General features: G+C 40.0%; 1 protein-coding gene across 1 annotated transcript in view; it reads right to left on the bottom strand.

The window, feature by feature from the left end:
* GPR158 (G protein-coupled receptor 158) overlaps positions 1-11,294 on the bottom strand; it is a 366,690-nt gene extending 355,396 nt beyond the window's left edge. Inside the window, exon 1 of the mRNA XM_090268046.1 lies at positions 10,159-11,294. Coding sequence (XP_090124172.1) covers positions 10,159-11,057 — 899 coding nt within the window. The 5' untranslated portion in view covers positions 11,058-11,294. The remainder of the gene's footprint in view (positions 1-10,158) is intronic.
* Positions 11,295-15,620: the final 4,326 nt, after the last annotated feature.

The following is a 15,620-nucleotide window of genomic DNA, read 5'->3' as shown; positions in this document are numbered from 1 at the left end:
AGTAAGTGAAAATGAAAGCTCATGGATTCAGATGTAGGTTTATAATCCCAAAAGCCTTCTTCCTAGACAATCTTCCATGCTACCTCCCTGAAATATTCAAGGCACTTTCAAGGCACTGAATATGGGATGTTATGAAATATGGTCCTTGCACTTGAAGGACATGTAGAACTGGTTGGCAACGTAGGATGTTTACATAAAGAGACAAATAATAATAATAATAATAATAATAATAATAAGGCAGCTGCTCCAGGGAATGTTCCTATCTTAAAAGGGAGGAAACAGAGAAACCAAAATAAAGCAAGGAAGAAACAGATACAACTCATGGCACCATTCCAAGGCTCAGTACCTATGACCTCCCTGCCTTCATAAAGAACCTCCTAGTCATTCTACCCCCACCAATAGCATCTTCACAATTTTGGAATGCTTTAGTTATCCAGAATGGCCTGCAGCCAAGATTTTTGTATGATTAAAGCTGAAGTTGCATATGCATTTACAATGTTTAATTTTTATTCTTAAAATCTTGTAAAATGGATTAAAAGTACTTCAAATACTGTTTACTTTTTTCCAAGTTTGTGTTTAAGGACCAACTGCTTCTGAATTACAAAGACTTTCTTTTTATTTTATCTTTAGTTTTTTCTTTTTATTGAATTTATTGGAGTGACACTGGTTAACTAAATTATACAGATTTTAGTGCTCAGGTCTACAACACATCCACTTACACTGTATGGTGTGTTTACCACCTCAGGTCAAGTCTCCTTCCATCAAACACTTTATTTTTAATATAGACTGCTGAATCTACCTCCTGGATTATCTCATTCCCAGGGTCTGGGGAGGGCCTACAAACATAAAGGCTTTTCTAGTGATCTGGATGCCCAGCCAGCTTTGGGACCAGTGAATAATGAACGTAAATTAACCATTACTTGATTACTCAGGATCTTTTTATTTGTGTCTATTATTAAACTGCTAATTCACTGCAGCCATAGCTAGTGTGAGCAATGATCACCCCCTCTCTGGGTCTCAATTTCCCCACCTGCAAAAGCAAAAATAAATTGGAGTATATGATCTCTAAAATCCTTTTTACTTCTTCTAAAATTCTAATTCTTCAAAAAAGGAGCTTTCCCAGGATATTGACTAAAATATGACTTCTTTAAAGAATGCCCTCACACACACATATATATACATATACACACAGATATACACACACATATTTTCTTTCCAAAATGAATACTTTGATAGGAAACATGAAATATAAAACATTTAACCACAGAAGTCATAAAAGCATGTTAGCAATAGACTCTGCAAATAATGTGGCCAGTTTTTTTTTGAGCCTTGATGACATATAAATATAAATTATTTAATAATACATTGATCCATTAAAAAATTTTCAGTTCTCACTCTGGTTTTGTCCAGGTTCTGTAAGTGCAGTAATCTTATGTTCCACATAGAAATGTGATTACACACACACACACACACACACACACACACACGCAATCCTTGAAATAAAGGTAGCCCCAGAATAGCATAACTATATGTGTTTCCTCTTTACCAGCAGCTTTCAACCATAGGCATTTTTGCTCCACATCTCCCCCCACCCCACCCACCCCCACCAACCCGGAGATATTTGGCAACTTTTGTAGAAATTTTTAACTGTCACATTGGGTGGTTGCTACTGGCATCTAGTGGGTAGAGACCAGAGGTACTGCCAACATCTTAGAATGAACAAGACAGCCCTCAGAACAAAAAAATTATTGGCCTAAATTGTCAGTAGTGCTGAGGCTGAGAAACCCTACTCTACACAGTGGTCTGAAGCATCAAATAAGGGGGGGAACCAAACTCTATTCCATTCCAGGCACTGACGCAAAAAGAGAAACAAAAAACACCTGCACAATTCCACATAAATCTCATTAACCAAAATTAATCACATGGCTACATCATAAAGTTTTTATTTTGCCCCTGATACTTCTAAGTACTTTAGAAGGCAAAGACAGACCTATTCCCTTCTATTGTGGGTCTACAAATGTTTTTTACTCTCACCATCCTAGGCATTTTCCTACAATGTGAGTGAAATGCTTTGCCACATGGTGTGAGAAAGATTTTTATAATCCTTACCTTGTCTATTCTGATAACATTTCTGCAGCTTCTGGCCCAATATTTTATATATTTCAATACATTAAAAAGAAAATGTGGTTACATGTTTTAGTATAGCTAGCTTGTCTTTTAAACAAAATTATGAAGATAAATAGCAATCTAATTCATACACAGCAATAAAGTCTAGATTTTGTGTTTCCATATATGAAATATTTTGCTGCATCTTGATAACTTACAGATGATAAAAGAACTTTATAGTTGTTGGAGAGACCTTGGAATTTATTCTCCCACTTCCTAACATCATAGTTCATTAAATATAAGATGCTGTTAATTGAAAGATACAATACTTTATTGTGTACCACTGAAAGAAAATGTATGTTAACTGAAAATGGCATTCCCTCAAACATGAGACATCTCAATTTGAAAGACATCAAAATGTGGAAAAGGTGCATCTTAGAATTGATAAACTGTATTATTCTATACTATAATACCTTTTCCTCTTTCTCAAATAAAAATCATGTGTTATGTCATTCTATAAAAGTCCTTCCATAATAATGTAATAAGGCATACACACTACACAAAACACAGAAATGGGGGGAAAAACTAGCTTAAAAAATAAACCAAAACCTTATGTAAATTCTAAGTTTCTTTTTAAGTTATAGATGCACTAGCTAACTGGGCAGGATTTTAAAAGTCTAGTTATAGCTTTCCTATGGGGCAAATTATAGTTACATCTTTTATATGGGTCAAATTACAACAGATAACTAGTTATCTAGTTATAGTTTTTAAATGGGGGGAGTTAAAACAAGTATTATAATGAATAAAAGTCAGTTAATTAGAAGTATTAGTTAACTGTGAGAGAGAGACTGCCTGTGACAAAAAGGTAGATAACAGGATTTTTGTTTAGGAGAAATGATCTTGGGGTCAGATCACATTTAAGCTAATTCCATATTTTTAATAAATTCTACATATAATGAAGATAATGAAACTACAGTTGGCCCTTGAACAGTATGGGGGTAGGGGTCCTGACCATGTCCCCCAACCCCAAACCTGTACAGTGGAAAATCTGCACATAACTTTTGACTCCCACAAAACTTAACTACTAATAGCCACTCTTGACCAGAAGCCTTACCGATAATATAAACAGTTGATTAACACGTATTTTGTATGTTAGAAGCATTATATACTGTGTTTTTACAATAAAATAAGGCAAAGAAAATGTTAAAATCATAAGGAAGAGAAAATACACTTAGAGTAGTTATGGAAAAAAAAAATTGCGTATGAGTGGACCTGCGCATTTCAAGCTGGTGGTGTTCAGGCTTCAACTGTATATGTATCCGGTGACTGCTTTGAGGCGCTATGATATCCTTTGGAGAAAACGTCAGTCTTGGTCCCTATACTACGTTTGGCATTGCAGAAAGGGTGAGGGGTGGGGAACCTGTGAAAGACTTTTAGCCAAGAGGATTAATGCTTTCCTAAACTGAAAAAGTATTTCATAGAACAGCCTATCCACCTAAATATTTATACAGGTCAAGTTTTTTCCTGTAGAAAGAAAAACTTGGATCAGTAAATGCCCAGCCAAAGTAGAAATTACACATAGAAAAATTTTTTACTAGAAGCTGAAAATAAAATAAGGCTAAAGACCAGAGAACCGGCACCAATTCATGGGCCATTGCTGTTCTGGGCAAGAAGCTTAATAATGCTATTGGCTACAAATTCTTCCTAGCACCAGTGAGCTGCCTATTTGACATAGTGGCCATCAAGCTGCCAATGTTATCAAAACCCCAATGTACCATTTTAATAAATTTGCTTAAATAATCCTGCAAATACCAATCCAGAACTGCAAAGAAGAAACAAACAAGGCCCTAATGGTTCTGTACTAGTTAAGTGAGAATAACATCAACAACATACTTCTTGGAATCCCACTATGTTACACTATAATCATGAAACACAGTGCATGTTAGGAAAAAAAGGGTGGCCTTAAAATCTAAACAGTGAACAACAAATTGCTGCTTTTCTAAAGTTGAAAGTAAAATTTAACTTATCCAGCAGTTGAAACTATAGAATCAGTCTAGTGAGGGCACCAGTCCCTCTCCAGAAGGTAGGCATATACTCTTGTTATTTATTTAGCAGTCTTGGAAATCCCATTTTGGCTTCCAAATGCTTATTCTAGAAAATGGCAAGTAATTCCGTAGCGCTTCTGCAACCCACTAAATCGCCCTTGTTTGAAATTTTAAGGCCTACTACAGAGGGGAATTGAAACAGGTTGTTATTATGAAAAGGAAGTAAGGTGCTTCAAAATGCTTAAACATTGATTTATCCTGAGGGAAATAACACAGGTATACTGAGGGCCTTGCTTTAGAAACAGCTTCATGTTGACTTGAAGTGAATTCAGGGGATCTTTTATGATCTAGAAACTCAGATCATGCTTATTCATATTTTAAAATGGAGCTCTCATTTCAAAGTGTGTATGTTCAACTCAGTGTACATTGAGAATGCTTCCTGTAAAAGTTCTATTAACAAATGACCATGTTAAAGTCAAACACTGGACATGTGTAAACATGGTCTGCATTTAAATGAGCATACATTAACAGATCTCAGCATTATAATAAAAATAGTAAAACTTCAAAATTAAAGTGACACATTTGATTGTGTGCATAATCATGGACTTTTAGGGTTGTAAGAAGTACTATAGGCCATCTAGTCCAACCCCCTCAATTTACAGATGAGGAAACTGAGGATTAAAAAGGCATCTGCTGCCCATGGTAATACCGTAAGTAAAGGATGTGATCTAGGCTAGTGCCAACATCTGTCTCTACGACCAGTATTTCCACCAGGATCCACAGTCATTATAAACCTTCACAATAATTAGGAGTGAAACTGAACCATCATTTAAATGATAAATTACTATAAATACAGCTAACCTAAGAATACAGCTAAAGACAGTACTTGGGTACACAGAAGCTACAATGCCGAGTATTTACTGAACTTCTTATGTAATAAGAATTCTTTATTTAGTTTTTAGGGAATCCCAAAGGAGAAACAGTTTACAATTCAGTTTAGAGATGAAATAATGGAGACTCAAAAGCCTCAACAACAGGAGGCATCAAAAAACCCACTGACCTACAACCCAGGTAAAATCTCTGTGTTGTCCCTTTAGGTAACCTCTTCACCACTACCATGACCCACAAGAGAGACATGGGATATGTTTGGCCTAAAGCAAGATGGTCATTTCCTTTATACTGTGTAAATTGCTCTGTTTTATTAAAAGCAGAGATCTGTATTGGAATCACTGATGGAGGTGTATGGGTGTATGCGTGTGAAGGAGAGAAAGTGAAGTGACCCCCTCGGGAGTCAGCATATCAGTGACACTGATGTTTATTATATTAGTTTCTAAAAAGGGGTTTCCACACTATTGTGATCTTTCCTTTATTGCCCTATATTCATTTTTACTAAAGAGCGGGTCTGACATTCATCTTGTTTCCTCTTCCTCTGCATGTTACTCCCCTAGCAATATCATTTCCACAATTTACTGTGCTTGTGTATATCAGCTGTGTTTCCAGAGCTTACTTGTTGACGATTTGGATAGGCCATTTAGGAATTCACAGAACAAATAGTTATAAAGGTATTGGGATATCATCAAGTCCATTCCCACATTTTAATTATGCAGAAACATTTCCAGACAGGTAACACAGCCGGTCAGAGACAAAACTGGGACATGAGGCAAAACTCTGACTTAAGTCTAATGTTTTTCGCACTATACAACATACTTGATTTTATGATTGGCTGATAAAAGAATAAGTGTGCATTCATTATTTCAACCATTGCCATATTATATTTCTGAATAATAAGATGAAAACAAAATTGCTAAGACATAACAGCATAGGATAGTAGAAAGATAATGCAAGCTTCCTAGCTAAACTAAATTTGATTTAGGCTCCCTAATTTACTTGCTGTGTAACCTTGGTTGGGTTGCTCAACATTTCTAAAGTTGTAACTACTGAGAATACTAAGAATTAAATGAAATAGTATATATAAAGCATCTAACATATAGTATGTGCTCAATATATAATGGTTTCCATTATTTCTAACCTACCACTAAAGAACTGTGCCACTCTGGCAAATTTCTTTAGCCCTTTGGGTCTCAGTTTCTTCCTCTCTAAAATGAGAATATTGGGGGGAAAAACAGATGAATTCCAAAGTCCCTTTCAGTTCATCAAGAAATAAGTAATTCCCAAAAGTGTCTTCATGTTAATTTAAATTCAACAAACATGTAATTACCTTATATCCATCCTAGGCACTAAACAGTTTCAACAAACATGTAATTACCTTATATCCATCCTAGGCACTAAACAGTTTCAACTTCCACCAGGAAAAGTATCTATGATTTTAGCAGAATGGGACCAACTGCATAGTACTTCAAGTTCCACAAAGTAAAATTACTATGCAAAACCAATGTACTGAACTTTAAGAAAACTCTACAAGGACATAACAAACCTAATGTAATAAATAAAAATAATTTAAGATATACCTTAAATTATTACTCTGCTTTTTTGCTAGGATTGAAGATGAAAACCAAAATGTTTATACTATAGGACTGTAACAAAAGACTCAAGAGACATTCAGAGCAACTAATAGCATTTTTGGAAAAGAAAGAAATGAACAATAAACTTCCCATGTGAGTCTTATGCTGGACTTTAAAATTTAAGATACTTGTGTCATTCTGAAATAGAGGGGAATAAAATTTCTGAGAGGTGTTTTTATAGAGATAGACATTAATATAAGAAGGTAGTTGACCATGTTCTCACATTATTTTTTAATGCTGTGTTTTGGATTTACATTCTCTAAAAATATAATATAATTTAAATTATTGACTCTTGTAAGCAAGACCTGGGGAAATAGTACTGATCTTAAGTGATGTTTTTTATTTTTTTATTGTTTTTCTATTACACTTGTCCCATTTTTTTCCTGAAAATTATAACTATAAAGTTTTTCCTCCTTTTCCATAAGGAAGTCATTATCAGTGTATTTTTCATTACCCATAGGCTTTTTACAAATAACACTCTAACGCTTCAAAATATATTTAAAGTCATGGTTAGCATTCCTAATCATAGTTTCCCAAATGCTGATTTAAGGTTTACCTTGTTACCATACCTGTATAATATTATTTATCTGTATTTTAGAATATTAGAGTATACATCTTAGATAATAAAATGTTATCAACAAAAAAAACTTTTGCCTTTTGTGAGTTACAAAAAGAGAAAAAATAAGGCCCACTTAAATATTATCTCAGCTGTATTCTATGGGTTAATTTTTGTCCTAAAAGATGATAAAGAATACACTATGTCCCCAAACATACTTTGTGTGCAAAGGTCCAGAGAGCCACGGAAATATGATTTGGGTGTATACATACCAATCAATGTGAACCAGAGGCAGAAGACCTGAATCTTTTTTCTTTTGTTACTTTGTAAGTTTTGAACAAGTCACTTCATCTTTCTAGTTCTGTATCTTTATCTATGAAACAACAGGAGGAACCACCTGATGATCTCTTCTAAGTTTTCTTCAGTTTCTATAATTAACATTTGTGTGTACCCTCAATACAACATTTGAGGGGCACAGGACTTGGGGCAAAAGCACTCACATGAGAGCACTTATTCTCCTCTTCCTGCATAGGTACCAGAGCAAGGCAGCTTCTGTAGAGAGCCAGACACTAAATGGCCTGGCTTCATGCCTTGGCTAAAAACACCATCCATGACTATGAAAGCACTTAAGGAGGAAACTAGTTCCCGAATGCAATACAAAAAATACGTAGGGGGAGTATGAGCCCTCAAAACCTCAGACCCTTTCATCTTGCCTTACAGAGGCACTGAGTTCATTTAGGTAACTTATGCTTTCTGAGCATTAAGAGAAATAATTCTGAAAATGAATGGTTCTCATCCCCAGTCCCATGTCTGACACTTGAAAATACACAGATTTTTATACAGCAACTACATTAAATGCAGCAATCCTAGGACACCTTTTTGTAAGACAGAGTTTAGCATAGTGGCTGAAAGTATGAAATGGGCTCAAATCCTGTCTTTACTAAACTGCTGTGTGATCTTGCAAAAGTAATTTAGTCTCCCTGTACTTCAGTTTCTTTTTCTGTAAAAAGGGGAAACTAATAAAATCTAACTCATAGGGTTGTTATGAGTATAAATTAAGATATAATATATGCAAAGCAGTTAGCACAGAACCTAACATAAAGTAAATGTTGAAGGAAGAAAGGAAGGATGGATGGAAGGAAGGAAGGAAGGAAAGGAGGGAGGAAGGGAGGGGGGAGGGGAATGGAAAGGAGGGGAGGGGAAAGGGAAGGAAAATAAAAGGGAAGTGAAGGAAAAGAGGAAGGATTATTGATCCTGGAATCAGGGACCCCTTTTTCAAGTTTATCTAAACGTCACAATTTGCTGGCAGTGAATGACAACTGCTGAGCTTTCCCCTTCTGAGCAAACAATATGGCAAAGACTCAAAGCTGGGATCAGCTCTTACTAATAGGATCTTGCAGATGTCAGGATGAAATAAGATTATCCTGAAAGTGGGAAAGAGTCACTCTGGTTTAAGACAAGATCTTTAAAAGATATAGAACACACACACACACAAATATGGTCATACAGAATCAGAGGAAGAAGATTTTTTTTTATTATTGCCTTCTCAAGTGTTGCCAGCATTAAAAGCTACAGAATTTTATAACTGGATGGCTCCCTAGAGACCATCTACTTCAACTTCCTGACTTGATAGATAAGTAGCTGAGGCCCAGAAATGTTAAGCAACTTACTAGAGGTCATTTAGCAGTAAACAGGAGTACCAAGGCAAACTTTCTGACTCCCCCCATTTACCCACCCTGTACTCAGCCTGATTATCAGCATCCTGCCCTTGTTGTGCCAAACAAAGTATTTAGACACATGCACACACACAGGTTTCTCACTTTTTCTGAGGTTCTCAAAAAGTACAGAAGCAATCCCCAATCCAGACCTTTCCAGAGCCTCAGATGTGGGAATTCAGGAAAATTCTGATCAATCAGTGGCCCTCTTTGGGGTTTCTGCTATCTCTGTTCCTTCCTCACACCAACTCTTAAGGGCTACTTCTAGAAGTTTCTCACCTCAAAGATCAGGCACTTCCCAGGGCAGAAGTTACCACCTGTTAATTTACAAATTCTCATCTTCCCACAAACGCTATACATAAGTTTTCTTTCCTGAGTTAGTTCAGTCAGAACAAATCCCTCCCTCCCTCCTTAAAATAACTCAACTAGGTACCTTTATGAAGTGAATGAGAATGTGAAGGGCTGGGGAGCCCTTAGGTAGGCCTGACAAGAGAAGGATAGAAAAAGGAGACCAAGGAAAGGGATGTAGATTGGGATGGGGGGGAGAGGAGAGGAATAGAAGGAACTGACCAAATGGCAAAGTCTGGATCCTTGAGACAATTGTGCTGTTACAACTGACTCACTGCTGAGGGAACAGAACTGCCAAGGCGGTTGCACTATTTTAATTACAACAGGCTGGTGCCCCAAACTACACAGGTAGGAAGCAGGAAAAAGCTACCTCACAGTGGCAGAAATGAGAAGCTCTGTCTTCCTCTGGTTCCCTGTTCTCTGTTCTCTCTCTTCTGGTGCTGGCCATTCTGTGCGGGGGGGGGGGGGGGGGGGGGGGTTGGTGCACACCCCGAGCTCTCCAGGCTCATAGCATGACCCCTGCCTGGGAACTCCCCGTGACTCCCTGTTCTCCCAAGGATTGAGGAGAAGTGTAAGGCACCAGAGATTTTTCTCAGATCCACCAAGTGCTCTTCCCACTCCCCAGTCCCTAGCCCCTTGCAAGGAAACTGATCTGAGAGAAGCTTTCGCCGGGTGTCTGAAGCTGACAAACGTGGGGCACTTCTTGTCCCGAAGCGCATGAGCCCGCGTGGGGTGTCCCTCAGCCTCAGTCTCTGCTGTGAGGGTGGGAGGCGTATGTGTCACATCCAAGTGTTCCTTCCCCACGCACACACCCACCCCCAATACCGGAAGGAAGGCTTGGCTTTTGCCTTTTTTCTGCTCCCTACCTGAATTCCGGGACCAAGTTAGGCTGCAACCCGTAGAAAGCAGCGGAGAGAGTGACCAGCCACCCGGGCTTGTAACTCCCATTCTCGCATTCCAGATAAGGCGGAGACCACTTGACATGGCTCTTGTCCCCGCCAAACGCGTCCCTGCGCCGCCAGCTATGGCCCAGGCCCCGGGGCCCCTGATTGGAGCCCCGGCGGTGTACGTGGGTCCGCCACTTGCGCCGGAGGCCATGGAACCACTCCGTCTCCACTGTGGCATTGGCCAGGTGGTGTGCCGAGGACAGGTCCTGCAGCAGGATGCGACTCTCCTCGCGCGTGGCCTGGAGGAAGACCTGCGGGGAGGACGCGGACAGCGACTCGGTGCTGAAGGTGATGGCTGCCCGGGAGATGCTGGGCTCACCCTCCAGGAGACTCCGCACCAGAGCCTGGTACCACTCCAGGTCGTCCTGCAAGTTCTGCTCCCGCGACTTATTGCTCTGCAGCATCACGTTGAGGAAGTTGGTGGCGTGTGTTAGCGTGTCCAGTGCCCCGTGCAAAGAGGGATGGGAGCTGGCTAGGGATGGCGACTTTCCCGGCAGGCCGGCCAGCTCGTAGCGGCCGGAGCAGTTGGCTCGCTTCAGCTGGTGGGAGTCCCCGGTGTAGAGGTAAGAGGCCACGTCCATGGGCACCTCCTCGGCGAGTTTCTGCGCCAAGGTGGTGCCGTCGGTGGAGCGGCTCCAAGGAGCCGAGGGGTCCGAGGCAGAAGCTCCAGCGGGCTGTTGGGCGTGCTGCTTCGCCCTCAGGGTCCTTTCTCGAGGGGAACCCGGCCGTCCCGCAGGGTCGCGGCTGGCGCCAACAGCTCCCAGTCCCAGATGAGTGAGCAGGAGGCAGAAGAGTAAGGGACAAGCCATGGCTCCCATCTGCCTCTCAGGAGAGAAGGTAACGGGAGGAGTCACTTTGTAAATTTTGGTCGTCAATTTATCAACAGTAAGACTTTTACTCGGAGTCTTCCCCCTTCTCCAGTAGGCACCCAGTCGAAAAGGACTTTAAAATAAGAATGCCTCGAAATTGGCCCGCTGGCTACGCTACCGTCACAGGAAATCGAATCACCTGTGGCAACGCCGGCTGCAGCCGCTCCACAATGGGTCGGCTCGGAATTACGCACCTCACAGCCTTGAGTCGAACAGGTTACCTCCCTTCTGGCTCCTGGCAGCTATAGTTAGCCTGCTTACGTCTTTCTGCTCGGCAGCTTCCACGGGCGCTCTCATTGAGGTGTGTTCAAGAGCAGTTGCTGCTGCTGCCGCCGCGACCGCCGCGAACGCCGCTCCATCATCTCACCCGCGGCAGCGTTCCCGCCTCCCGGCGCTGGCTCCTCCTCCTCGCTCTCTCAGCCCGGAGGCGCGGAGCGCGCTCACCAGACCTGTACTGGCAGCGCAGGAGCCAGTCTCCCAGAGCGGGGGTTTCTTTTAAGGCGATTGTCTCTCTGGAGTCCAGAGGGCCAGGCAAATGGTTAATTGGAGCTTTGGGTCTGGCCACAAACCGCACTCCTGCCTCTCCCTGCTCTCGGGAGGGAAGCCGGTTTAAAGAGACAGCTTGGCCGCAACCAAACCCTTGTAGGGAGGCATCAAGTCGTCTTGTTCCCTGTTTGGTCGGCTCCTGTGTCAATTAGCCGACTGCCATTTGTTGGGAATGGGGCGGGAGCTGTCCAGTGCTGAACCCCAGGCGGCACAGAGGAGGCGCAGGAGGAGGCGGTGGCGCGAGATGCAGCAGCGCCAAGTCCTTTCACCCACTCGCGTTCCCCGATGGCTCTGAAACCTGAGGGGGTTGGATGAGGTGGGCGGGAGTGAGGGGAGAAGCAGTCTTTTGTGGCTCAGAAGGAAGGAAATTTGTACGTACTGAGGAGGAGGATGTTGGCGTCTTCCATGCTTAGTTCGATCAGCCTTTTTGCCTACAAAAGAGGGAGAAAGGAGATTTCATATCTGACTTAAATCAGAGGGGATGGACGTAGAATGGAGACGTGTCCTCCCGAGCATCTTTTCATTTTTGGCAAATCATCAAATCCTCCTCCTTGTCGGTTGAAGAAATGATCAAACCTACTTGCAGAGGTCTTAGCTATGAGGGAGTAATGGAGACATCTACTGGCTGAGCTTTAAGAAAAATGTCACATTTAAAGAACCTGTGCTTGAAAGGGGACCAGGATGAAAGGGAACCTGTGAAAGTATGCAAGTGAAGATGTGGTAGGGAGTGAGCCTGTGCACGGGGCAGGACTCAGACTGTGAGAGAATGAGAACGGGTGAGTCTGCATTGAGTGAGAAGGGAAGTCATCCCTAGAGACTGGGAAGTCATTACTGTAGGTTCGGGTACCCCAGCAGAAGAAAGAAGAGCTGAATAACTATGCCAAGCTCCTTCCCTAATTGCTGGGAAATCCCTTAACAGCATCCAATTGTTTTATTTGAAGCTTTAAGAATGTCTTCTGACATTCTGAAAATACTAATTAGTACTGGATATGTAGTGTTTTAGGCACCTCTACTTTCCATATGTACCTCTATTTTCAAATTCCCCAAGAAAGACAAATAGAAAATTCCAACTAATAAAAATGTCACCTGTAGTATTCTAGAACAACATTGTATGGATTTACCTTATCATTTCATTTTATTCTTCCCATTGAGGAAATGCCTAAGCACTGAAATGTAAGCTCCAAAGAGCAAAAGTTTGTGTGCATTGATCACTATAGTATCTTGAGCATCTAGAACACAAAAATATGTCTGGCACATAGTATTTTCTCACTAAACATTTGCTAAATTAAAAAGTAAACCAGAAGGTTGTGATACTAAAGATAATAATTTAAAAATTCATCTCCATACCTAAGATGAGAAAGTCTGCCTGATATGTCAATGATGAGAGCTTTTGGAATAAGACATAGCAACCAGTTTTCCAAACTGCAGTGCATGGTCTCCAAGTGAGTTTTTATAGCTATGCAAAGAATGGTTATTAGATTCATATTTACTTACAAGTAGATTTCATGTTCATATCCAACTTTTTGTTTAAATTTTTCTTTGTAGCTTATGTTCCTTTGCTGAATAAAGGTCATCCCAGTTTAAAGCTCTACTATAGTACATGTGATAATAATAACAGAAAAGAATTTCTGTTTGTTTAATTTGTCAGAGTATACAATATAATTTTCCATCTATTTTATCATCTAAAGATTAAAGTGTAATTTTCCATCTATTTTATCATCTAAAGATTAAAGTGTAATTTTGTCATAGACTTTTTTAGAAAATTTACATAACATTAACCATTCTTTAGTTTTCTAGTATTGCACTTAAAAAGGAAGATATAGTTTTATTAGCAGGTCCTTCTGTAAGTAATTCAATGACACAGGATAATTGAAAGACCTGGGTTCTGGACTTGGCATTGTTTTAAGCAAGGTATATGACCACTGGCAAGACATGTAAAGTTTGTGTGTCTTGGGACAGAAATTTTATCTTGGCCCCATGATTTGTCATTAAGGGAGCACAGAAACAGCATCTGAGCCACCCCTCAGGATTTCCTGTCCTTCCACTAGTGCACATCTAATAAGAAAAGAGAATGCTATGGGAAGCTCTTACAAGTTTAACATTCTTTTCATTGAATCGTCTTTAGTCTACATTTCAAACAAATGGGGTCAACTAATTGGGTCTAGACAGCACTGCCCAATAGAAGTGTAATGAGAGCCACAAATGTAGTACATTTATATAATCTTCAATGTTCCAGGAGCCCATTTAAAAAGTAAAAGGAAAAAGTTAAATTAATTTTAATAACATGTGTTTTAGCTCAATATATCCAAAATAGTATCTCAATAAGAACACAATATAATAATTATTAGTAAGGTATTTTACACTTCTACATTAAGTATTTCATATCTAATGTGAATTTTATGCTGATAGCACATGGCACTTTACACATTTCAAATGCTCAGTAACCATCTGTGGCCAGAGGCTACCATAGAGGGCAAGCTCTAGAAGATAGTGGTCTAAAATGCTCCAGAAAGCTTAGATCCACTCAAGAGAAGGTGCCATATTTCAAATGCTCTAGGAGTCCTGGTTTACTTAACAGGTCTGAGGTCAAGATAACTGAGTAAGCAGACCACCCTATGTCTATGTTAGTGTGCATCAATAGAGGAGATAATCTGAAAGATATTTTTATAAGGAACCAAGATTTAACACATAGTCACACACTTCTAAGCAGACTACAAAATTCCACACCAACTCACAAAGACATATCACTCATTCAACAAATGTTGATTGAGCATCAGGCATTGTGGTTAGTTAGCACTGGGACAAAACAGACACATCTACACACTAGGCACATGAACCTTATAATCAAGCGGGTAGAAAGAGATAACAAAAAGCCATCGTATAAATTTAAAAACTGCATATTGTGATAAGTACCATAAAGAAATAAATGCTGTAAAGTGATAAAGAGTTCATTATATGGGGGAAAGGAACTTTTTATGTAAAGATAAAAAGGATAGAAAGATTTATGTAACAACTGAGCTGAGACATAAAGAATGAGAAGCCGTTAGATAGTAAGAACTAGTGAATAATTTAAAGGTAAGATGGAGAGAAAGTTACCTTACATAGAGGGAATAGTAGTAAGAGCATTGAGACTACAAATATTCTATTCTTAGCAGGAAAGGAGATTGGAAAAAGTTAACTTCAATAAGCTGAAGTTCATATATAAAATGAAAGGTAAAATTAACTGAGACCAAAAGGAAATTATTTTATAAAATAATCAAGTGATGCTAGCATGAATAGCACCCCACGACCACAAAGTACAGGAACCTAATCTGTAGATGTAGATCAATATCCCTGTGTGACCTCAAAATTAAGAACAAAGTTGTCTAAATGCTTATTGATATTGTGTAGGAATTTGGCTATCATAGAACAATATATACAAGTGAGGTTATCCTGCCTCCAGTGCCCTGGCTTGGTTGGAAACTCCCTGTCCCGCAGACGTTTCAGGACCACGGCAAAGAAACAAATTTATCCAGGACACTGTATTTTGTCTGGAGGGATGGGAGGTGGCTAATTTCTCTAGGGGAGAAGAGCACAGAATTCCTGTTGCCCGTGCCTTTTATTGAGAAAGGTATGCATGGGAGATACAAGGTCAAAATTCATAAATCATTGATTAACTTTCAGGCACTTGGATTGTAGTTGACAGTTATTGATTACAGATATCAATATAGAGAACACAGTGACCAGTCTGTCAGGGTCTATTAAACATCTTGATGCCACACTGGCATTAGGTGCAAAGTTTCATACATTCTTTGCTACAGATTGTTTATAGTTAACTAAGACATAAGAAAAGCAGAGAAAACTCTAAAGCATAATATGCATTCTTTAAACCCAATTCCCTTGGGAACCCTCTGAGTGGCCTTCAGTCCTGCCTGCCTCACAGCCTTCTGGTTTTCCATTGATACTTAAAGGCCTTCCCCAGGGGGC

This window comes from Furipterus horrens, unplaced genomic scaffold (genome assembly GCF_987537825.1).
Source record: "Furipterus horrens unplaced genomic scaffold, mFurHor1.1.pri manual_scaffold_2, whole genome shotgun sequence".
Taxonomy (NCBI): Eukaryota; Metazoa; Chordata; class Mammalia; order Chiroptera; family Furipteridae; genus Furipterus; species Furipterus horrens.
The sequence above is the reverse complement of the archived record's forward strand: the minus strand, read 5'-3'. Positions and strand labels throughout refer to the sequence as shown.